Consider the following 26,464-nt stretch of genomic DNA (forward strand, 5'->3'; position numbering starts at 1 on the left):
AGAAACAGAGCAAGGATAGGAACTTGTTCTATTCTACTCCAAATCCTCAGTCGTACGTAATATGTACCTAATTTTACAAAAGCTAAGAATTCTAAGGATTAAGAAAATATTAAAGAAAATATTTTTACTGTACAACTTTTCCCTAAACAAGTTACTGTTTACTTTCACAAGAGACAACCACACAACTAAGTTTATGACTCAGTTCATACTGCTTTGCTCCCCTGCCTTTATCTCCTGCAATATTCTTTGGGAACAGAACAAGCTGACCTCCCATACTGCACTCGGCAGGCTACTAATATTTATTCTACTGTCCACCAGGATTTTGCCTGAAGTCAAAACTAAGCAATGCATTTAGCTCAGCTCCAGAGCACTCCTGCTCTCTACAAGCCTGATCCACCTGTGCAGCTACACAAACTCCTTGGCAAGGAACTCAAGATTTTGCTACACTAAAACAATTAGAAAGTCTATTTACAACTAAATAAGCAATAAAGAAAAAGCAATTTACGAAAAACTGTTTCAGAAGCACTCAATATCATTCAAAAAACAAAAAGGTTTTGAAAGTCACACATTAAAATTTTTAGCCTGAAGGTATCTGTAGAAATAGACTATTAAATAAAGAGTTTTACTTGAGAATAAACAAGACAAACATACCTGAGACAGGTGTACTGCATATAAGTATTCCTCCACACTATTCAAGGATTCTGACCTGGTATCCAGCCCTCCGTGCACCAGCACTCAGCTCAGGTGCTCACCCAGCAGCAAGGGCTGCTCCTCAAAAGGGCCATGTTTCACACAAACACACTTTTCCCAAGCAGAAATGCTGCATAGTGAATGGACCCCAAAAGTAAGACTAACAGTATATAAGCAAACGTTTAGCAAATATTTAGCAAGTATTTGCTAGCATTCAGCAAAGAGATAGATATACCCCCAGAACACACATCGAGACATGCTGCAAACTCAGGTGTTCATTACCCTGGAATGTATCTACCAGGTTTAATGGAACCACCTGCAACTAAACTCCGAACAGGCGGGCTGAGTTACGGGAACTGACAGGCTCCCACCTCCGCACGGCTCTGCCGGCGGCAGCTGAAGCTGGAGGTGAGGGAGCGCTCGGTGCAGGTGCGGCTCCAGCGCTGTCCCGGCCCCGGGGACGCTGCCGGCCCTGCCCGGCTCCTGCAAGTGGTGCCGACACTTCTGCCCTGCCCTGCCCTGCCCTGCCCCGACCCTCCTGCTCCCTCCAGCAGCGCTGCCCCCACTCGGGCCCGGGCTGGGCTGGTGCCCCAATCCTGGGAAAGGCACTGCCTCTGAATGCAAGGCTTCCCTTAGCACACACAGAACAGAAAAACACTACATGGAGGGAGGAACTGTTGTCCCTTATCCCAAACAGTTTTCTCTTTGAATTCACCTGCTATGCATGAACTGGGACAAAATGCTGACAGTTTGGGAAACCAAACAGTTGTCACATTAAGCAGATCCTCAGAAACCACCAAAAACCTAAAAGGAGCTGGCGCTGTCTGGTGTTGAAAGTTGGAGTTGATTTTTCGGTTTTGTTTGTTGGTTTTGAGCGGTATTGTTTTTCCCCTAATTAGGCAGTAAGTCAAAACTAATTGTTTTAATGAAATAACTTGACTTTGAGAGGTACCAAAATTCAGACAATTTTGGAAAAGTCCAGGACTTCAGAAAACCAGGATACTCCTTTTCAGGTCTGGCTATTAAGATGGGTAACTTTTAAAAATAATTTTGTTTGAATTTCATCAGCAGCTATTTTAGGAGACATTTCATAGTCTGTTCTGACAGTTGATCAGTCCAAATCAGTATTAAACCTGTCACTTTCACCAACAGTACATTCACTCCAAACAGGACAGTGAGCATCTTTTGTACTTATTCACTGAGCATAGATCTTTTAAGGTGATGCTTTGACTTGTGATATGGCACATGTGCTAGACATTAACTGAAAACTACCTTTAAATATTCAGTATTCTGTGATTGTATCAATGATCAAAGAGAGAAATTCTACTTATTAATTAATAAACCAGGATTTAAACCACAAATATGGAGCAACCAGAAATAGGGAGCTGTCATTCATGAAACATAAATCAGCATTTTCTATGTCTTTTCCCACCCAGCTAATTGCAAACAGTAATGAACCATAGACAAAAACTCAATGGCTTTTTTTGGGGAAAAATTCAATGCCAAAATGGCCTATTTAATCAATTGATAGTAATTGTGTAAAGAACATTATCTAAACTTCAGTTTTCTGAGCAATTATTGTAACAGGAAAAGCATGAAACTAGGGAAGAAGAGAGAAGGAATTCATTATACTTCTTTTATGGCAAAAACCTGCAAGAGAAATTAAAAACCCTAATCTCACCTATATTGATGTTGATATTTACAGCAGATTCTCCAAGCTGTGCGATTCTGTAACACATATCACTCACAAATATTTACTCTTAATGGACATTTTTCCTTGAAGGAATGCTAAAATGTGTACCAAAGCAGAAGGTTATAACTGCTATTGTCATTTCTACTCAATTACTGCCTACACAAGAACTGTCAAGCAGTGAAGGCAAGAGAAAGAGAAACACCACCACTGATGGTGAATTTCCTGGCTTTTATCACTGTGTCAAAACATTATCGTTCTGTAATCACAGGCTTTCATGTAAAACAGCTCAAATGGCAGGAAAATCCCAATGCAAAGCATTTTTAGATATCACTTTAGTGATGGCAAGGAGCAGGATTAAACACGGCTTATATTTAGTAAGCAGGTACTTAAAGGAACTCCCACCCTAACCACGGGCCAGGCTTTCCACAGCACGGGGCCCTCCGGAGGCTTTGGAGCAGCTGCACTCTGTGTAGGCAGCAGGAGGGTGGTGGGAATGCCCTGTGGAAAGATCCTGTAACACAGGGACTTACCTCCAACAGGTGTTTACTGCCATGAAGCCTTTCCTGGAGTTCCTCTTCAAAGTTTGGGGACCAGGAATCCTGTCTTTCATCGACACACAAACCCAAGTTTAAACTGCTTTCCTGTGCCTCAGGTTTCTAAAGCCAAGTTATCCTTGGAGTCTCTTGCCAAAGATACCTTTTGCTCTTTGGCTTCGTGAATATTAAAATTGTCTCTATTACATGTTGAACCTAACTAATGATACTGAAAGAGACCTGGACCAGAGTATCTCTTGGGAGGAGATACATTCTCCTGGGAAAGGGGAGCACACACTCAAATCTCACTTCAAAAGGAAGGAATTTTACCCCCAAACCAGACTAGTGCTCCAGCCTCTTGGGCTGGAAGTTTCTTCTCAGGCTCCCCAAATTTAGTTCATGGTTTCCTCAGCACCTGCCAAGACTCAACTCTTACTGTTCTGTGAACTACCTTAACTTCTAAAAGGAGCTCAAATGAAATGTGTTGTGTATATGTCACTTTCAGTAATTTATTTTTGGCTAAAACTAGTTATTTAAAGGTGTCAAATTTATAAAGGAGTTTGACCATTCTGCTGCATAAATATTTTAACCGAAAAGATCCAACACCAATTCCACACTTTAAACCCCAGCACAATGCTTCCCTTGTGATCACAATTCATCCCTGAAACACATGAAACCTACAGACAGTGCAGGGGAGAAGACACCCTATTATGACAGCAGATAATGACATATCAATGTATTATTACAGCAGTAAGTCCACAGCCAACCAAAGCTGCTCTCATTAAAGAGCAGCACCTCTCCAGCTGTGTGTGAATCACACACTTTCAGATACAGACATCCCTGTACGGCGCTTGCAAAGCCCTCAGGTGGGAAGCCAGATTAGCCTTAGTTACTTTTAATGACATTAGGGGAGCACACACACTTACCATACCTCTGCTCACGTGTAACCTTCACTCCACACAGGAGGCTCTGTTACTACCTGCACAGCTTTGTGCGTATCCTGTTTAGATTTGTTTCCTGCAGAAACCACCAGCGCTCACAGCAGAACTGCACCGAGACACAGGATCGCTTCTAAGCAGCAGTGTTGTAACAGAGGTATTTATATGTCTCAGCAGCTCCTTCCCCTCAAGTCATTCACACGAGTCTTTCTCTGGAAATGAAGCATGAAAGTGTGGGAAACTATTCGCAGCTTGATGACTGCATTTCCTGCGAGCCAAAATACTAGGACTGTGTGAATACACAAATCTTATTTACAAATCAGGCTGTTAGAAAACTTGGATCCAAAAGGAGGCATCTGTGTGTTTTCTGTGCTACAAATAGTTACAACAGGTTGCCTAAAACGGCTTATTTCTTTGGCTAGTGGGCAACAGTAATTTATGAAAATTATTTATTAGATATTTGTATCTAAAAAAAAGTACATTAATTTACAAATTATAGGTTTTTCTGCTTCTGAAATGTTCAAGGAGTGTCTCTGGGTCAAACCCTGAAACTGTTACCAGACCCCCTGGGTGTGGAAAGTAGGACACAAGGGGAGTTGCAGTGCTGTACAGTTCCCAGGCTGGGTGCTGGAGCATGGCCATTTCTCTTTCAAATCTCAGGATGAGCCTCCCCGTCCCCAGCTAAAAGGCAGTGATAACAGAGGTGTGTGACTGATATATTCCCCACTGGTCTTACAGGCAGCATTGCAATTTTCTTAGTATCTTCACCAAAGAAAACCAAACCATACAAACCTAAAAGAAAGAATTCAGGCAAATGGCTCAAGTTTTGCATTAAATACAGCAACCTTCCAATTAATTCATGGTGCTTATAGCAAGCACGACAAAATCCTTGGAGTACTCTATACACAGATACTGAACCCTGCCAAGACATCATGAGTTAGGGACTAGTTACCATCTCATTAAAATACATAGAACTGACATGGATGAATTCCCTTGTCTGCTTTCATAATCCCAATTTTTATGTTTATGCTACACAAATTTTAAATGACTAAACAAATATCAAGTCTAAAATCCAAGTTTTTAGACTTTTTTTCCCTCACTTAAGACCTGATTTTGTCACAATACTGCATGTATTACAGATCTTGGCAAGATGAGTAGCTGGAATCAATTTTATTGTAAGAACCACCTCTTTGTTTTAATTAATTCTTGGACTAATAAGTAATTCACTTATTATTAGAAGGGATGACAGGCACCAGAGCTTGCGGCAAATCATCATTAACACCAACAGATGCTTTAGTCCCGTTATCTAGGAACATTTAAGCTGAATGTATCTGGGTGAAAGCCAGGCTTTCACTGAAAAAACAGTAAAATATATGTTTTAGCTGAGTGGGTCCCTGTAAATACAGGTCTATGCTATGACTTGTCTCTGGAATAAAGAATAACTGAAATGACATTGTCTGTACCTTATTTTTTAAAAAGCAAAAATCTTGAGTGGCACAATTTTTTGTAAGTTAACATTACTAGAAGAGCAAACATTTTCATTTAGAATTTGAAAATGAGAGAAAGCCTGATAGCTTGCTATGGAATGCCATCCTGATCTCATGTGTATTTAGTTTATAAGTCAGTATTAGGCTTTTCCCTACAAACCAGATCCCATCCTCTCAACAGCTCTCAGTCCTCACATCCCTTCTCAAGCTAAAGGTTTGGGGATTCTGTTCACATGGAATCACAGATTGATCACTTAGAAATTATTCCCATCCAATGAATGTCCCCCCACTTTTCAGGCACAACTCCTTTGGTTGTATGCTAAGGCATGTTTTGAAATGTACCTTTCTTTTGAAGAAATCAGTGGCAAACTATTGATTAGGAAATTTGGGAGTTAATTTGGAATAACTGAAACTTCCAGCATTGTATCATGAGTTTAAAATTATTTCCTGTGATGTTTATGATGAACACCAACATACAAAAGCCTTTATACTATCTTTGAAGTAAGGAAAGCCTGGTGTATTTAAGACCAGCAAAGAAGAGTGACAACAGTTTTGCTTTGCTTGTATGCATAACTTTTGGTCTCCCTTTTAAACTGTCTTTATTTCAACACAGCAGTTTTCTAGCTTTTACCCTTCTGATTCTCTCCCTGATTCTGCTGGTGGAGGAGTGAGAGAGAGGCTGTATAGGGCTTTGTTGCTGGCTGGGGTTAAACCGTGACATAGCTGAAATGCAAAGCTTCTGAGTTATGGGTAAATCTAAACACTTTGGCCTGAGTAAAAAAAACCCACCACTCTGCACAGATAAACAAACAAAGTGAAGATAACCATTATGGTTGCTAAAATACATTGCTGGAATCAAACCTGCTTTACATTCTTAATAAACAATACATGGTGCAGGGTCTGGAAAATACCTCCCAGACAGAATAATAATTCACAGCTATTGGGGGGGGGGGATTTTTTTTAACCCTACCATTTCTCTTCCACTGAGGTTTCCTGCTCTTGCCTCTGCAGCTGTCACTGTAAGAGTCATCAGGCATGAAGAAGAAAAGCATGAGATGCCTGACTGCATCTATGCCTCTCAGAAGAGTAGTGGGCACACAACAGGCTTGCAGCCAGGGTGCAGTGGCCTGCAGTTTGCATGTGACTTTTCCAAGTGCTCTGAAGAAGGTCATCTGGCCTGCTAGCATGAGAGCTGTAAAGAGGGGAATTATTTGATTGCTGGAAGTATTTGGTTTCTGCAATCAACAGACTACCTAAAAAATGAATATCTGAAACCCATACTCTAGGATAAGGTGCTAGCTGGGAAAAAAAGTAAAGAGTTAGTAATCCAGACTGCCAAAACAGGAGGATAAGGGGAACGCAGCTTTTTGTGTGTGCGTGAACATGTGAAAGAATGACCTTGAGCAACAAAAACAGCCACCTCTAGGAAGTGGTAGCATACAGATATGCCTGGAAAAAACATGGCATTGATGACAAGATTGTTGAATTAAGTAAATATTTTCTTAGATGATGTGGAAAAAAACAACTAGAAAAGGGATCATCCAAACTGGATTCTAACTAAAAGTATGGAAACTGATAAAATCAATGACATGGGACTGGATTTTTTAATAGGTAAGGGAGAGGTTAGAGGACATTTAGATAAGTCAGAGGGTTTGAAATTGGTTGGGCCTGATACACATCCATGGCTAATGAAACCTCAGGGGTGTCAGCAGTTATTGGCAACCCAGTGTTCTTCAGAACAGGATGACTGAAACAAGATAAATACACTTCCTGTCTTTGCAAGGGGCAGAAAATGAGAAAACGGGGAATTAGGTCTCTATCTATCAGTTTAGCTGCGGTTCTTAGAAACAAATAAACCCAAACAATGGGTAAGCAGACAGAGAATCACAAGAAAATGAGTGGTTTCCTGATTGGATCTGTTCAGAGTAATTGGTGTCAAACCAATCTCGTTTCCTTCAATAGTACGACAATAGATTTTGTGTCACATCTTTACTCCTCTAAAGCTTTTTCCAGTATTTCATCTCACTTTCTTGTATATAAGCTAAGAAAACACTGTCTCAATGAAAGTCTTAGGGTGGATACAGAACTAGTTGAAAAACTACTCAGAGTAGTGTCAAAGATTCATGCTCTAGGAGATACAACAAACCTGAGCCCTATCGGGGGCTGCCTTACATCTGCTATCAGTCATTATGAATGGCAAATGAATTCATTTTCTTACTATATTTGCAAGTAATTCCAAGTTGGGAAAGGAGGGAAAATGTAAATTAAAAAAAATCTTAAAAGTTGGAGTCTGAAACAAACAAAACGAGGTTTCTATTCAAGAGGAACAAAGCTAGACATCTACCCTACGTTAGGATAATCACTGCAAAAATGTAGGGCAAGAAAGAATTTTCCTGGAATTACAGCTGCATTAAAAATTTCAGGAGCTATAAGGAATTAAAACTCATATGTTACAAATAACAGGCAAATTCTTTCTACAAACACATCACTTACAAGACAAATGAAATAGCCCTTCTACTCTTCTCCACGCTATCAAGGCCTCAGTTGAGTATAGTCCAGTTCTGGGTCCTGTACAGCCAAAATGATAATAGCCTATTAAAGAACATCCAGACCAGTGAGATTGATCAATAGTCTAATAAACAAGAGATAAACAAATTGAAGTTGCTCAAGAAAGAAGAGGCCAAAAGCAAATGAAAAGTACAGTAAAGACCAGGACAGAAGAAGAGGTAAATCTGTTCTACATGTCCTTGGTGGATCTGAGGAGCAACAGGCTTCAAGTTTAGCAGGAATCAATCTGGTATGAGGAAAAAGCTTTCACTGAAGGTAACAAAGCACTGAAATAAATTGCCTAGAGGGATTGTGGAGCCTCTGTGTTGGAAGAAAAACAGTTCCAGAATCCAGTGAGGGATTGACATATGGATCAAATTGGGTCCAGAGGAGTCTGTGCTATGGCTGTGCCTCTGCTGCTGTAAGCTCACCCTGCAGCCTGCCAGCTCAGTGTCACACAGAGCCTGGGGAAATCACTGACAGCAAACAGATATTCTGTATTTGATATGGAAACTGCCTAAAAAGGGTATTTTCTCCAGTCGCCATGGCCATCCTGGCTACAATCTGCCAGGATGTAGTACTGTGTATTAGTACTCACTATTACTTATTAGTAATATTAGTACTCACTTTATACCACAGGAAATAATAAAAATTTTTAAAAGTGGGGGATGGCAGGTGGTGGTGGTGGTGGTGTTTTGAACTATTTCCACCTGTCTGGGTCTAGTTTCACACACAGTATTTTAGCACAAACCTACACTCATGAATGAACTGAATTATCTCTGTGTTCCTGCTGGTGCATCCTGGGACACTCCTGGGTCACACCTGGAGGTAACTTACTCCTCCTGCAGCATGGGCTGTGTCCTGCTTCCTGAGAGCACAATTTATTAACAACTACCCTGCTACTGCACAGGCCTAGAACTCAATGCAGGTGTACCTTTTTCCTACTTTCCTGGCTTTTGGTACTTCACTAAGTTTGCTACAGAGTCCTGTATACATTCTGGATAAAAAATGCTTTATGGGGTACCTGGTAGCTTGTGACTAGAAAGGACTCGGCTTGACATCAGCACTGTTCCTATAGGTGAATCTGGAGCCAGCCAGCAGAGCCAGCTGGGGTCCTGGCCCTGTGCTCAGCTATTCCTCCCACTGGAATTTTCTATTTCCACTGCCTTTGTCCTGGTTTATAGAGGAGGGTGCTGTCATATTGCTTCACTTTTACTGAGAGGTTGCTTTGTAATTTGCATGCAATTTGTGTATTTGCACAATGGCGCGCCGTGGAGTTCAAAGCTATTTTCTCACTTTCAAAGTAGTCCTTGCGAGTAAGTTGTCCTAAGTCTGATGTGCACCAGGCTTGTAGTTTTGTTCTTGATTGAGTACTGCTGTGCTATATTCTTTTTAAAACTCTAGCTATTCTGGGAGAGGCGTATAATTTAATATGTTCAATAGTTTTCTTGTCAGGCATTCATGTACAACTTCCTTCATCTTGCATTCAGATGTTTGATACTCCACAGTAATTGGATTTGCTGCATTTGTGTTTACTTTTATGTCCTAGAGTAAATGCCGCTTTTTTAGCCAAGGACTGTTAAAGTTTTTGCTGAAGCCTACAGCAGCCTGTCCTGGAGGTTTTCTGACGCTTGCAATGCCAGTTTTCAAGCAATTCAGAACTGTTTTCACAAGGGTACTAATGTACAAATTACTATAGCCTGAACATTCCATTAAGCAAAAAAAAAAAAGCTCTTCCCATACAGCAGCAGCTGTGGGCACTCAGTGTGGTCCTGTTAACCTGCTATTTGACCAGATGCACAGCAATTCAGGTTATTATTATCACTGGGCAAATATCCAAGCAGAGACAAGGAAGAAAAGCTTTTCTCACAGATATTGCTCTGAAGCCCATTCATAGGCAGAACTGGCCTCCCCATTGAAAACAAAATGAGAAACCTGAAGATACAGTGCAGGACAGATCTTCAAAACTTTCTGCAGGGTCAGCACCAATGTCCCATGGAACTTGGACTCAGGAAGCTGATCTAGGACTGCAGAAAACCAACTCTGTGAAGAGGAGAGCTGTAGGACATCTGAAGACTAGTCCCACCATCTCTGCCTGTAAAACTGAAATCCAGTCCAACAACTTCCTTTGCAAGTATGACCAGACATCTACGGACAAGTGGAAGACTATCCCTACTGGCATGGGGGATGCCATCCCATGGCTCAGTAAGCAGGCTCTGTGCTTCTGCCAGCTCTGTTAGCTCACTGCTCAGGTATTTACTTTGGAACCAGTTTCTTTTCCCACTGAATAGATGTGGGAGAATCAAGATGCAGGGATGAAGGCAGGAGAGAGGCCAGGAGTAATCATAACTTAAAAGACAGGGCTTCAGGACATGATTAACAGGCCACACATTTTAGTTTGTCTCTGATGTTTGCACTGGTAGTATGCAAGTTTCTCCTATAAGTCTCATCACATTTTTCTTTCTTCTCAACAATATGCGAATGTTGTGTCAGGAATTGTCTTTTCTGCTCAGGATCAATGGTAGCTCCTTTCAACCTTTTCCTTTTGTATTTAAGAAGCCCAGCTGGGAGTTCTAAGCAGCTGAGCTCAAAAAGCTGCTTTTAAAATCAAGAAGCAAAAGTGCAAACAGCTACAGGGAGTGCTACTGAAACCTTTAAGAGGTGAAAAGGAGCATAAATGCTCCAGTACAGCTGGCTGATTCCCAGTGTGTCCATACAGGATGCATGTGGCAGGGCTTGGTTGGCTTGTTCTGAGCAGGACTGACCACAGGTTTTTCCCAAACATCTTTGCAGGGACAAGCAAGTGTTAGAAATTTGAAGAACCTCACTGTTCTTCAAACCCTCTTGGTCTGCAGGGAGCCTCAACATAGGATCCTCAAGTTTTATAAACAACAGAAAAATTGAGGAAAACAAGTGTTGGACAGTAGGTAAGGGACACAGGATGGTGAGCAGATCACCAGGAATAGCCAGTGCTCCTCCTGACAAGGAGAAAAAAGCTAGCACACAGTCCTGCTAAGAAACAAACTTAGGTCAACTGGAAGCAAGTAAAACATTCATATTCTTTGGAGAAAAACCCAGAGAAAGCAATTACTGGAGCTATTTTTACTTACAAAGGTGAAAACCATCTTAGGCTGTGGTAAAGGAAGCAGCTAATTGTTCACATGGGTGAGAGATTTGGGTCTCCTCCATTCCAGTACTGTATAATGATTTGCTTTTATATCCTAGTATGTTCTCAAGTAATATTAGACTGGTAGAGCAGCTCACATGCTGTCCTAGACCAGATGCCCCTTGAGTTGCAATGTATTCCCCTCTGCCAAAAGAAAGCCTCAGCTGCTGCTGCAGGTATCAGCATGACCACTGTGCATGACCACTGGTCCCACACAGGGAGACCCTTGAGGACTGGCCATGGAAAAACAGGAATGCAGAAGAGCCCTCTGGTCCGTAACTTCTCTTTGGTCCACTGAACCTTGACCATTCCCAAGGCTTTATTTAACCTGTTGAGATGCTATAGAAATGCTTTTTATTCAGACTATTTCACTACTGTAGGCTCCCTTTCTGCTTTTTTTTCTGATGCAGGAAGATACCTCCTGAAGTGGGATCCTCAAGGCCCTCCTCTCGTGTTCTTTTCTGGGCTACCTCTTCATCCTTTGCGTTTTGGTTCATACAAGGCAATGATCCTCCACCTCAAAAGACAACTGAGATTCTCCTATGGTGTATAACACTGTGACTTCTAGCAGAACTACAGTATGTCACCACTGATGTACAAGAACATTATTTCCCTATATTTTCAATGAAATACATTAATTCAGTGTATATTAACCAAGGCATTACAAATTAGTGACTGTCTGTGAGACATTGTGTGCTCAAAGAATTTTAAAATGTGCTATAGAAAGCACAATATTTTGAACTATATGATAAATGAAAATTAAGATGTGTCACATTTTTATGGAGTACCTCTTCATTTTCCCCTCCTAAAATATGCATATTGTACAGTAGAATTTTCACAAGAATGAACTAGAGAAAAAACCCACCTTTCAGAGCATGTCGGAATTAGGTCATCTCAACATTGTTGGGATGTTTATTGAATTCATATTTTTCTACCATTTTTCAAATGACACAATAGAAGAAGTTCTTTAAGTAACAATTCAGAGGTCAGGACAAAAGCCAAAAAAAGGGACAATTTTGACAAGTGGTAAAATCCTTTGAATCCAAGACAACTGAACTAGGAAGCAATTTTAAGCACAGAAGCATTCCAGTTAGGACAAAAGTGGGTCAGGTATTTAATGGAAAACCACAGATTAAAGCAAAAAGTTTTTTTCCACTTCACAGTACAGCAAACTCAGATTAAATAACAAGCCAGAAGCTAGATGGTTTTGAGGTACAAAAATAAAATTGACATTCTGTCAATATGGACTTAAGATTAGTTAGTAAACAGAGTCCAGGGAGTGGCCCAGCGAGTTTATGTCCACCACAGTGGGCTCTGTGGGAATCATGGGGTCACAGAAGTTCCCCTAACCTTTCAAGAAGATCTGAGATGATGGAACTGTAAATAGAGTGACTCTCCTATCAGGTCACCAATTCCCCTGGTAGGAATTTTCAGTAGCATGCGTTCCCTTGTGAATGGTGGTACCACCCCTGCCATGGGGCCACACACCATTACTGACACAGGAACAGCAGCTCCGTCCACCAACACAGCAGCAGCACTCAGGGCTCACCCTTGTTTGTGCTGATACAGTTTCCCTGGGGACACACAAACACTACCAGTTCCTGCCTGAGAAAAGAAGTCTCGTAATTTTGTGGAGCCACTTCGAGCAACCTGATCTAGTGGATGGGCAAGGGGTTTGGAACCAGATGACCTTTAAGGTCTCTTCTAATCCAAACCATTCTGTGATTCTGTGATTTTACAATTAGGAGGACAAAATCTGTGCTGGTGCAGTTGTGTACTTCCCAGGTGCTCTGGAACTTTAAAATGTCCCTCTAGAGCCTCTCAGGATACTGTCTCCAAACATTTACACTGTGTGGCATCACCATGTATTTGTAAACACAAATATTTTTATCTAGTTAGAATATGAATATGGATTCCTGGCGAGCCTCAGTGTCCACGCCCTGGGCCTGGCTGTGCTCACTATGGATTAATGGCTTCTCAACACCAAAATCCGCTCCTCATGCTCATGTACCTTCTTGATCTCTAGGGCAAAAGTAGTTCATACAATTGGGACATGAAGTGTGAGGCTTTTTTATTATTTAATTATTACTATTACTTTTAACTCCTTTGTTGGGTGTTTAAGTAAAGAAGCTGCCTGGTCTGCACAACTGGAGAGTATTGCTCACAGTCACAGAGTACTGAGGTAGTAGCCAAAGAGGTTGTAGGTGCTTTTGACTTCTCAGACACCACAAAGCAGTGCTTCAGCATGGTGGAGAGAAGCTTTTACAGTTTTTGTGATTTTGAAACTCATATAAATATTTTCATAGTCCTAATTTGAGTGAACATAGAATTGTGTAATCATTGTTGTATCAACATCTCAGAAGTCTTTTCTCAATAAAATACCAAAGAAATCAAGTGAAAAAGATTCTCTTTTCTTTACAAGAGTTCCAATCCAAATCATGATACCAGGGAATTTGTGGTTCCACAAGTGGTGTTTAAACCCCAATAAAACAGGGGATTCCACTAGTCCACAGCAAAAAGACTCCTCATTCCTACCTAGTGACAAAGGGGAAAAAATTGTTCCGCTTCAATCAAAAATTAACCAAACAAGCATAGGCCTCATTGGGTGTCACAGTTACTCACACACAGGCCTCTGCAACAGGCTGAAATAAATTATTCAAGCTGCTTTATTACCTCATGAGATAAGAACAAAAAGTGCTCATAACCTGTATTAAGTGGAATTTTAAAGGCTATAGGATACATATATGGGCAAATAAGTTCACCTTACATTGTGCAAGAGCTGTCTCTGCCCTTGAGCAAATAATAGCTATGCTTATAAATCCCAAATGAATAACTGGACCTTATAAGCAGTCTCCCTTCATAAGCACACAGATCATTTTCCTGACAAAAATACTGATCAAACAACCCTTGAAATGAGGGCAGCTATCCTTAAACCAAACAGAAGAAAAAGCTCTGTGCACACTATGTTTGAAAGCTGTGCAAATATACTCACAAAAATCAGGGCCATAATACAGCAATTTTCAGTTTCAGGAGAAAAGCCATGTGAAGAACAACGTGAGAATTCTGCATTTTTTTTACAACAGTTTTGAGTGACTGTTGATTTGCCTGCTTTTGCATAATATGCTGGATGGACTAACATCTGTCCTGACTGCTCTAGCTAGAAACAAGGGGCAACATGATCACCCAGGGCACTGGCAGCATATGGGCAGTTCTGTACCTCCCTACTGACTGAAAAGCATGGAAAAGGGAAGTGTGAAAAATGAAGGAAAGGGCCTTGGAATTCTTTTAAAAAGGAGCCTGGATGAATAGGACAAAAAGGAACCCGTGCCAGAGCCTTCAGGCTCCATTTCACAGTACCGTGCTGACAACTGCTCGGGCGGGCTGGTCAAGCTCAGTGGCTGGCAGTCACAGCAGCCCACGTTCCTTAACTCAGCCTCTAATTGTCACGCTCTGCAGGTACTGTGCTTCCAGAGACCCAGTTATTTCCAAACTCCTTCCACAGAGGTGACTCATCAGGAATGAAACCCTCCCAAAAGATCCAAAGGAGGAAAGGACAGTGCTGATGCCTGGTGCTCTTGGACTGTCCCCAGAACTCACAATCCAGCTGCACCTTGTGCCTGCTGGACATCTCAGCCTCACTCTGTAATTTATGATAGCCCAAGCAAGGAGCATGATCACAACATGGGACTAAGTACAGTATTTTAGGTTTGTCTTTTGGGAGGAAAGAAGGAAAGAACACTCACTACTGATTAAAATGCCTGCTTGGCATTTGTGCTGACAAAATCCATTTGGGTTTATCTCATTATCGTGTTAGGCCTTCAGCTACAATTTCCCCTTTGGTCTTCTCTGACAGGTGAAGCAGGTTAGCCACATTTAGATCTCTTCTCCCTCCACTCTCTGATCTACCTAATGGATTCCAGATGATGTGTAAGCAACAGACCTTACCTCTCCCAAGAGGTCAGTTCCAGAATTACCAGATCCTCTCACCCTCCTTGCTGTTGTCCTCTACCTCGGATGATGTAAACTGAAGCTGATAAAAATCCTGACTTGCCTGTCAGAATAAAAGTAACCCTTTTGCTTGATACAGAAGAAGACCAGGAATGTCAGCAGTGTGCCAGTGAGAGAAACCAATTCTACCCAGTGACTGTGATACAAGACAACACTGAAAAATTTATTTGGAAGACAGAATTTTTACCCTGTTTTCAGAAGTTCTCTTATCTCACATTGTAGTAGGAATCAGAGAAAGACTTAATTCTTTCCCATCCTGCTCTGTCTACAGGCATGCTCCTCCCCACCTGAAAGAACAGGTACATTCTTCTGCCCTAACCTGCTTTCCTGCCTTTTTCATCTTGACAGTCTATTAGGAATTATGCACTAAGACAGAATCTTACTTTGTCACTTTCCACATCTGAAGTAAGCATGTGTGCACTGATTACAAGAAAAGTGCAGCACTAACTATATTCACCTGGAAAGCATCAAGCACTTTCAGTGGAAAGATTTTTCAAGTGTGATAAGCAGAGATGTAAAATATCCAGCTGATATTACAAACGAAGAGTCATGTAAGATTAGTGGAAAAAATTAGGATCCTGATTCTCTGTTACACCCACCAAGTCTCCTGTGACAATCTCTCATCCAGCTTCTAAGGTGTGAATTAGATGATCACTATGATGAGCCTGTCAGCAATGGCAGAAGGAAGAGAGAAGTTTATTACATGCACAGCAGTACATAATAGCACACACTGCTAGCAGATTCTTACAGTTTACAGCCTGCTGATCTAGTACCTTTCCATGTAAAAGTTCCAAGTATTTTATGGTCAAAGTTAAGCTTGGAGGAAAATTGATCCAGTCATTACTTTTAACTCCATTTTACTTGTGAATAAATTGAGTATGTAGAAAAAAAGACATTCCATCTGTCTGAGCACCATCTTGAAGACATGAGAGGAAAACCTCTTGCACACTCCTGTCACAGTTAGAATGTAGAAAACCACAGCAGATGGTACCAAATAAGTTTATTTCTGTTCAGAAGGTCCCTGTCCTTTGGTTATTCTGTGCTCACAAAAATGGCACAGTCCTATTGGCTCACATGAGTGCATAGAAGTGATTTGTAGGCCAGAGCTTGTCTGTAGGTATTAAATGCTTTCTATTGAGTTTATCAGCCAGTCAAAAAAGCCAAGAAAGTGCAAGAATGTAAAAATCCCAAAGCTAGAACAGGAAGCTGAGTACTTGCTCATCACGAGTCCACATTGAAGCATACACCCCCAAAGTATGTTCATCAATGACAGCTGAAACCCAGCTGAGGGCAGCGAGAGTCAAGGACTTGAACTCCAGCACCAGGATCTCCTTTTAGTGACTGTGGTCTTCCAGAGAGCACATTTATTATCATGACTGGCTGGAAGGGTACAGAATTTCAAGAAGTTTTGCCTGTTTCTTTCCATGGTAATTTGAGTCCTCTTCCTCCACTTAAAAATGTATAGATTTTATAGTCTATTTTTTAAAGTCACTTTGAAAGTCTCTCTGTAGAAAGTATTGATGAGTTTGAATGATAATTCCAGTGGTTTCAATGCACAGTTTGTTAGCAGTGTAGTTTTGTAAGCTGTTCAGTATAAACAAACTCCACAACAGTTTGGGGGAACTGAAACCACAGATAGGAGTTATCTGGGCCAAAGGCAAGGTCCAGCTATTCCGGCTATTGCTTGCTAGCACTCCATATGCTGTGCTTGAGGTTGAGCACACACCTTTCTACAGCTCTATGTTTAACTCAATACCTGCTTTCTCTTTGCTCAATGAAGTCTGGCAACAGAAATTTGTTTCTTCCTAGGATAACGCATGCTTGTGGAATTTATACTGTACTGACAGTGTAGATTCCTATGGAGCATCGTACTAAGTTCTACAGCATTATGCAGTGCTATTAAAAATAATGGAAGTTACAAGTAGTTAAAATTTTTTCTCACTAGAATATTAAGTATAATTTCTTTGTATAATAAACAACATGTGAACGTTAAGAACTAACCTATTGTAATAAACAGTCAATAGTCTCTGCTGGAAATTATTGAGAGACAACCTCATTCAAGTCATCTTACCATTACAGCAAAGCAAGCAGCAGATCTCACAAGGACCAGGGCTTCATTAAGTATGTGTATGCTGTTCTTACACAAGGGTGGACATGGAAGAAGCAACTGTAATGAAGCCATAATTGTATACATGTTCCAACTACAGAGTCTGAATGCCAGCTTCACCTGAAGTTCTAACATATTACTGTGAAGTTAACCTCATCCCTTTTTCAGTATAATTCACAGTATTTTAATGTAAATTTCATCAGAAATACAACTAGACATTATGACGATTTGCTCTGAATTATTCAAATATTCCCAAACTTTCCCTCTTCTTAGGACTCAGCAATGTGCCACTCCCCCCTCATGACATGAGTACAGCTCACAGGTACACTGGAGACTGGGCGCTGGGAAGGAGCAGCTACCCAAACCCACGAACTGCCCTCTCCTAAAGCTTCCTTCTTCAGTGCTCTATTCTTTTTACACCAAGTTGTTAAATAGAATCTGCCCTTAGAATGCATTCAGACAGACAATAAAAGGATTAAAAAAATCCAGGTACCCAGATGGACCAATTAATAATGGACTTTGCTAGAGCTGGAGACAGGAAATTACCTGTACATCAGGCACCATCTAACACTCTCTGTGATAGGAGCACACAGACATCTGAAGACTCACAAAAGACAGACTAAATGGATTTTTCTATTGTCACTCTGTCTTGCTTGCACCATTTGATTATTTCAATAGCCCTGGAAAAGTTAGAGCTGGTATGTAAAGCAATTGCTAAGCAATCTGCATTACTGCCTCAGCTTCAAAATCAAAAGCTTTGCATCAATCATCACCACATACCTCTTAATTTACCCAAACATAAAAGTAAGGAAAAATGCTCAAAGCAGCAGGAAGTAGGAAAAGCAAACACATGCATGAGAACTAAAAGCACACAATCAATGAACCAAAAGTTTTGTAACTTTTCCCTCCATTTATAGTACTTGCGGCTAGTCTCCAAGATTCTTCGAACCTTGTACCAAATGTTGTCATGTAATTAATATGAGGCCAGCAAACTCACCTCTTCCAGGCTGTCATAAGCTCTGAAGCAGAAAGGAATAATTGTTCTGTATCTGTGGTAGCTGAAGGTTATTTTAACACCTGCGTGTTTCTTGCTTACCATGAAAAAGGACCCTCAAGTTTCTAAAAAAAGCAGCTGTTCAATATTCAAGAATATTTAGGCACACTGTAAATCTACTCTCCCTATTAAAAAATGAGAATCTGCTCAGACATGCTTTGATTTATAAAGCTCACTGTCTAAAATCCATCCCTTCTGCTTATATTTAATATTTGCGTGCTTCTACATGAATTACATTGTTTATAAAAACAGGGAGGTACCAAGATTTAAGATATCTTTAGCAGTCAGCTCCCTCAAACTATATTCTACAAAGCATATTTACATTTCAATCAGCAATGTTTTCCAAAAACATACATAAGAATAGAAAGCAAGACCAAACAGATCTGTTAAAGGTAAATATTCTGAAAAAGGGCTGAATTGATTACGACAGAAACATTCATCTAAATAAGTTCAGTAAGGTTTTTGGATTTCCTGTTAATAATAGCCAATAGCTAAAAATAAACCATGAAATTTCTAGAAATTAAAACAAATTGAGAGGATATAATGATAAACTTGCTAAAATTTAAACCTTTCATTCAGAGCTTTGGGATGTGACCTGCAGTTTACTAAAGCACATAAATCTGTATTGAAGTTCTTGAAACAACCTTAAACATAAACAAAGAATGGTTTAAGATTGTCACATTTATTTTCAGAGTTGCAATGAGAGCTACAATACTATATAGACATTTAAATACATTTCATTTGCCTAAAGAAAGCATATAATGTTATTTCAGTTACCTTTCAGCTCCCCTGATACTCAAACGCTGCACATGCACATAGAGATTAAAGTAAAAGCCTCTGCAGCAACTGGCTTTCAGAATAAAATATTTTCTATTTCTTAATATCCTACCTTCAAAGTTGTCTTCTAGGAGACCCAGATGCTCAAGTGCCTTCACAAATCCAACAATTATCACCAGTACAACAATCATTTCAAGTCCCTCCAAGTTCATCTTGAAAAATTATTTATGTAAAAGCATCTTTTCTTAGGGAGCGTCCTGACTTCAGAGTTAGACTTTAATTAAAAAGCCGTCCTAGTCCAAGACATGCCACACAACCAGATAAATACAAAGCTAAAGAAGCCCAGAATATCCGCACCACAAAACATTTCCATTGACAGCCAGATGAACACAGGAATGTAAGGAAGTCAAATCTTACCATGTCTGCATCACTTGCCTGCATGGATACAGATGTTTCAGTCTCTAAGGCAACAGAATATACAGTAACCACTGTGTTTAGCATTTCCTCTCTGACACAGCCAAAATCCACCAGATCTGTTTGATATCTAGTAAAATTTTTCACTCTGAATTACAGCTTCAGAGGGATCTTATACTTTAACAACACAGAGGAAGAAGTCCAACTACTTTCTTTGCTTGATAGTGAAGTTCATAAAACTCAAAGCAAAAACATTTCATTAAGAAGATGCCCAATTTCTGTATTTTGCCTGGAATACAGGTACAAAAGGTTAGCTATTTGTTCAAGCAGCTTGTTTTCCCACACTGCAAACATTTACAGGAATCTAGTAAAATCTGAAATATTATAAGAACAGGCTTGTCAGACAGAAATCAGATTAAGTTTGAGGGATCTATGAGAAGCAAAAGCCTTTCCCCCCTGCCCCGGGGGCTTGTGTAGATATTAAACAACTGCCCTTGGTGCAGGTCAGCTGCCGTTCCCATGACTGTCCCAGGCGAGGAAAGCCAACAAATGGCACCAAGGACACAGTGTGCCCATGGCCAGCACTGCATGCAGCTGACTGCTCTGGCTCAGGAAGCACTTCCAGGAGCGCCCAGAAACACTGAAATTGCTTCCATGTCCTTGGACGTGACAGTTAGGAACAGATTCTCTGAAGGACCTTATTCTGAGCCACCTAATAGCAGCCATTAGCAAGCACTTGTCTGTCCTTCCTACTTACTTTCCCTTAGCTCTCCAGATTTGCAGCCAGACATGCACAGAATTACAAAAAAACCCCTGCATCCTTTTGAAAATAAGGCCACTTTTTCTGGTAAATTTTGATTACTTGGTCTGCAATGACTGAGAATTCTGTGCACAACATCAAGTACCACACTCATCACTGTTTTAACTTATTTTGGGACAATCTAACCTGGAAAGATAGATTAGATAGATAGATAGATAGATGCGTGTAAAAGTAAAAACTTACATTGCTATTATAATTATTAAACTACTGCATTAATAATACTGTTCTGAAAGCCTGAAATCCAGCTTGCTGTTTCAGTTACTGGTTTTTTTAACTGTTTGTGTACTTCTATCTTCAGCTGATGCTTTATGTTGATGTCTCCCAGGACACTCCTGTCCCAGTACATTAAGCACTGAGATGATGCTCTGAGTTCAAGGCTGTCTCTGTGATGAGAGTGCACCGTCCTGAGCTGCACAGTGGACCCTGTGTTGCTGTTCACAGTAGAACCAGTTCCACAGATTCTTTTGAAAGCTGTAATTGGTTTTCTTAATGACTTCTCCAAAGCTTTGCTGTGTAGCAGGGTGTCCCTAAAGACCTGAGTGAAGCTGTTTTCTGTATGAGTATTCCAATATATTAATACTTATTAATATTTTAGAAGTATCAATTCCTTATCAATATCATTAGCATCAATGACATCCACAGCTTTTCTCAGGTACCCCCCATTCAAAAATAAAACTTATACTTTTCTCTTCATTATTGAACTCCACTTGAGGATCTCACAGCTGTTACCGGAATTCTCCTTGAGCCTAAACACTCCTGAGAGGAGGTTAAGAATTTACTGAAATATCTAATCCAATTACCATGGAAATTAAACCACCTTTGGGACAGTCCAGACATAAGTTACTATAATTTAGAGCAATAAACAATGGTTGAGTACAGAAAGCAAAAGAAACAAACACTACCTGATGGAAATGGACTGGGACAGAGGGTAAAAAGAAGAAAGTAACAATATTAATTTTGGTCAGGTTTAAAATCTTTGCTCCTACCAAAAATGAAATGAGCTGGGTGATGCCAATAAGCATTGAAAATTAATTTTATTTCTGTGTGGGAAAGGGAATTTCTCACAGTCCAGCTCACTTGTACCTCTTTTCTGGTTTGCTGCTGCTCTCAGCTGATCTACCAACATAACCAATTAAGAAATACATAATTTCTTTTTCTTGTTAAAAGATCTATTTTGTAGAAAATAAAAATGTTCCACAGAAATTGATATATTTTTTTCTTTTTTTTAAGAAAGCTGCATTTCCATAGCAGCCCAGCTGTTTGACATGCCAAGGCATCCTCCCTTCCTCAGAAGGATGGAGTACCTTTCCTATGAGGAAAGGCTGAGAGAATTGGGATTGTCCATCCTAGAAAAGAGAAGGCTTCAGAGACCTGATCGTGGCCTTCCAGAGCCTGAAGGGAACTTACACAAAAGATGGGGCAAGACTATTTACAAGAGCCTGGAGTTACAGGACAAAGAGGGAATGGGTTCAAATTGAGAGTAGGTTTAGATTAGATATCAGGAAAAAATTCTTTACTGTGAGGCTGGGGAGGCCCTGGCACAGGGTGCCCAGAGAAGCTGTGGCTGCCCCTGGATCACTGAGAGTGTCCAAGGCCAGGTTGGACATTGGAGTTTGGAGCACCCTGGGATAGTGGAAGGTGTCCCCGCCCACAGCAGGGAGTCTGGAACTAAATGACCTTTAAAGTCCCCTTCCAACACAAACCATTCTATAGTTCTGTGCTTCTCCCTGCTTGGATTCAAAAGCCGAAGTCCAAGTTCTGCTTTATCCCAAGTGGAGCAGAGAGATGCCCTAGCTCTGCGCACAGGTCCAGTCAGGGGGCCTCTCCCACCCCCAGAAAGCAGAGAAGGGACTCTGCCTTCCCCTTACGACACTTCTGTTACTGAGTTATTGGTTGCTCTGCACCCTAATTCCTGGAAGCTACATGAGGTTTCCTCTTTTTTCAGACAAAAAAGAGCAATTTTTTTAACCTAGAGCACTTCCCAGCTGTTCTCTGACCAGCCCAATCCACCAGTAAAGTGTCTTTGGGGAGAGACAGGGATAGAGAGAGAAGAGAACCTACTCAAATAAACTCCAATCAAAACTTATTTAGCCTGGGCAAGCTGACAGAACAAAGCTGCAGGCTGTGTGTTTCCTGCTCGTTACCTTCTCACAGCAATAGATCATATTTGTAACAAACTCTCAATATAATTTTCAGTTGTTCTTTTTTGAGTCTGAGCAATTCACTGTGCAGGAAACCGCTCCTGTCAACAAAGAAACACAGGAGTGTTCTGGGAGGAAAATCTCCACCTACCATTATCCATGACTATGCAATTCAGCCATGCACATGCAAAGCAGCAGGGGCACTGCTGCCCATATTCCTCCTCTCTGTCCAAGGAGGAAGGCTGGGTGCCTGGCATACTCTGACACTGGGTAAAGTTTGAACTGGTGCAGAACTGGGCATCAAGATACCTCTGGCAGGTCATATGTTGGGCAAAATGCTGGGGACCACACAGATAAATGGCTCATGCCAGTGTCATCACCTCACTTGTGAGAAATACCTCCCTTCTGCTCCCAGCAAACAAGGAGAGATCTCAAAGTGAACTCCCATATGCATCAGAAAATGGGAATCACGATAGCAATAGGGAAAGCACCATGACAGTCTCTATTTGTTAGTTAAATTTTCCTGTACAGCTACCCTTAAGGGCACATCTAAGATTTGGCCCCACAGTGTCTGTTCACAGTGCAGATGAACTGTTCCTCTCATTTCTACCCATCATTTTGCCCCACACAAACCTCCTGGTTTTTGATCTTTTTCTTTAAACCTTGGAAACTGGACCAAACCCAAAGAAGAGAAGATGACCTGTTTGGCACCACAGCAGCACTTTGATGAGGGCAGCAACTGACAGCAAAGCCCCTGAGATTGCCCTGCTCTGATCAAGCCCAACCATTCCTGATGGCCTTCAAGAATTAACTTCAGCAACAACTGGAAACAAGGAGATCACTGCAGAAACCCCCCCAGCACTCTTAGGGACGCACCAGGGATGGCAGCAGCACAGCAGGACTGCAGACCTTCCTTCTGCTCCGTGGCCCTTCACTGCACACCAAAATTAAAAGGACAGTGCCAGCTGCCATGGGAGACTTTTTGAAAGTCAGGAATTACACAACTGAACAGCTAATTCAGGATAGGGATTCCCAAGCTAGTCCATATTCTTCTGGTCTTCAGTTCTTACATTGCTTTGCCCCATCTAGACAGTAACCAGGCTCTCAGCTGAGTTTTGTTGCAGCAGACGCTGGCTGAGCCATCATTTTATTAATAGCATGATTACAGTATAAATATTTTATTCCATGGTGTGTGTAGGAGGATTCATTATGCCTTGGATTCTTTGTGCACGCATCCTTTTTAAATACAGCTCTGTTAAGGCAAATGTGTCAGTTCCAGCTCTTTCAATATTTTCTTTAATGTTCTCAGTATTTTCTCAATTGCTGATAATGATTAATTTCAGGCCAATTTATTTAATGAATAAAATTCACACAGAGCAATATAATTCTTTTCTAATTGGGTCATGCAAAAGGATGTAGTAAGAATTTAATGCAAATGGGAATTAAGTCTTCAAAAAAAGAGTTGTCATCTTCCTGCTTTATGCAGGGTATAACCAAACAGTACAGTCAGGATTTGCTAGGTGTCCCAGGCAGTATTTTCAGATTTCAGTGTTTCACAGATAAACTTTCCCAGACTTTTGTTTTTTGTAAGTCTCCTAGTCATATCCTTAAACAATAGTGTAATTTAAATTTTTTTTCAGGCTACTAACCACATTCTTAATATAACACTATCAGCAGTGTTCAGTGAATCAATCCAGGGACAACCATCAGAGCAAATGACAAAATACAATTTTAACAAGCAAGCTTCATCCCAGCAAAGGCAGTGCAGAACACCTGCAACGGGTGTGTCAGTTTTTCCAACCCCCAAGGTCAGCTAGCACTTCCACTCTAATCCTTTATTTGTACAGTTCTGATTTCAGAAGCAATGTGGACTTTCTCAGTTTAAATAAATGATAAAATAATAAATTAAGATATATCCAGTAGAGATTTAATTTTCAGGTAAATGTTGAGAAGAAATTCCAGCTTGTGTCACTGACAAAAAAAGATGATTTGATTATGGTTCAGTGATACCAGCGATCTCGAAAGTGATTATTCCACATTTTCCAAAGTAATAGTTAACATCTGTAGTAAACTTCTAGTTACACCATGGCCCATGTTTTAAAGAGGCTGTTTACAGCTGCACTGGAAACACAAGTGTGCTGGCTTGGCTTCCTGCACCTGCAGCAAAGCAGCACCAAGGGCTGCTGGGGAGGAAAAGCAGGGAGGCAACAGCAGCAGCAGCAGCTAATGCTTTGTAACACCGTGCATGAACCATTTCCATGGTGCAGCTGTGTCATGGACCCAGGGGACAGTGGAGAATGGGATGCACGGTGCGATGAAGCATTTGACTAACATGATTGTGCCTGTCCTGGAAGAGCCGCCAACAGAAAACAAAACTCCCAAATCACTCCTCAGTATTCTCCCAACCATCCAATGCCATTCTGCTCTCATGGATTTAGCAAGGACAGATACCAGGCACGGAAAGCAGCTGAAACTCTAACACTGGAACAAGTTAATGTGTAAAGGTGACACAAAAGGTGCCTCCTTGTGTAAAAACCTGTCATTTCAGACAGAGCATGAAATTTGGGTTAAAACTGTGCAGCCAGCATAAGCGTGTACAGCTGTCAGGGATACACCTGCAAATAACTGCTTGAGCATTCTCATCCCTTTCCTGAAACTTCAGTCATTTGGCTGTACCACACTCACAGAGCTTTAGAGAAGCCTCAGCTCCCCTAGCTGAATGACAATGCAGAGTGCCCTAGACACCCAACACAGCCAATCTCTGCTGCAAAAAGGAGATAGAGGGTGCTAATGGCAAGAGAAAAATTCCAACATAGTGCAGAGAAGAGCAGGGGAAAAATAAAGGAAGTTTTTAGAATTTTAGTGAAATTTTAGTCTGAAGAATTTTTCCTCTGAGACAACACAGAGGCACCACTGGATTGACCTCAGCAAGCCATATGTGATAACCAAGGAAGGAAACATCTTGCATTTTCTACATTTTACATAAATTAGTCCCAATTTATGATTATCATGTAGGAAACCATGTCAAGAAGCTTCCTTGAAGAAAAAAAGCCCTATCTTAGCACAACAGATAGACTTGCAAAAAAATCAAGGTCAGTTTTAATCTTTAACCTTATTAAGTGAAGCTCTCATGTTTCTGTTCTCATTTTAGAAAATGAACAGCCCAGAGAGGATGCCCTTGCCTTGCAGCTGGAACACGTCAGGCTCTGTGGCCACTGGAGCACCATGTCTGCCAAGAGCTGCAGGGACATTGCCATGTGCTCATCCCAAGTATAGCTTAGAGCTTGGCCACTATGTCTGACTTGCCATTAATTTTTAAAATTACTTTCAAGATTCTAGTTATAATGAGGAAAAAACCATAAAGACAAAATCACATTCAAAAGGAAAAATTAGAATTATGCCTGAAGACAAAGCATCTTGCTAACTCTCCCACACAATGTATTCAATTCTCAGCCAGAAGTGTCCTCTAGACCAAAGGAGCTGCTTTTTGTAGCATAAAGACCCAAGTCCATTCTTGTGGTTGGCCAGGGCAGCCTCTGTTTGCAGCTATGGCTGCAGTGCCGGGTGTCAGTTCTGCTGCTCTCCTGCCATTCTCCGTCCGCAGCTATTGGCATGTGCAGCAAACACTGAGCCTGTGGGCTCAGGCCACCATGGCACAGCTTCTCCTCCCTCCCACCCTCATACGAGGTAACTCCAGCTCAGTAATGCATGTATGGTAGGGCAGGAGGGGACTCCTTCCCACCAGCACCAACTCTGCTGCACGAGCCCTGGGGGCACCAGGGACTGGACACCCACTCAGCTCTCTGGTTAAGTTCCAAGGTCTCCTCCATTCCTGAGAGGGATGTATGCAAACTTATCCCTCTCAAAGGGTTAATGAGAACCAAGACTTTGTCTACAATGTCACCATTAAGAGTAGCAGAACTAGGGTCTGAAACAAAGCTTCCAAATCTACTGCAACTCCCCACCGCTTCAATTTTATCAGAGAATTCAAAATCCCTCTTGAAGGAACCAAACCTTATACTTGATCACTGCTCTCTAAAATAACAACTTTAGTCCCTATCATGTCAGATAATGTACATTAAAAGCTTC

The 26,464-nt window shown here is 41.1% G+C and overlaps 1 protein-coding gene across 10 annotated transcripts in view; it reads right to left on the bottom strand.

The window, feature by feature from the left end:
- The window catches only part of KCNIP1 (potassium voltage-gated channel interacting protein 1), a 288,984-nt gene that overhangs the window by 75,988 nt on the left and 186,532 nt on the right, over nucleotides 1–26,464 (bottom strand). The window contains exon 1 of one of the 10 annotated variants that reach the window (XM_039559510.1): nucleotides 19,113–19,277. The exons of 6 other annotated variants lie outside the window; for them this stretch is intronic. In XM_039559510.1, the coding sequence (XP_039415444.1) occupies nucleotides 19,113–19,212 (100 nt within the window). In that variant the 5' untranslated portion in view covers nucleotides 19,213–19,277. Of the gene's footprint in view, nucleotides 1–3,842; nucleotides 4,029–19,112; nucleotides 19,278–26,464 lie in introns of those variants that run through there. 3 more of the 10 variants (XM_019292334.2, XM_010410123.4, XM_010410128.3) reach the window with 3 other exon arrangements.

This window comes from Corvus cornix, chromosome 13 (genome assembly GCF_000738735.6).
Source record: "Corvus cornix cornix isolate S_Up_H32 chromosome 13, ASM73873v5, whole genome shotgun sequence".
Taxonomy (NCBI): Eukaryota; Metazoa; Chordata; class Aves; order Passeriformes; family Corvidae; genus Corvus; species Corvus cornix.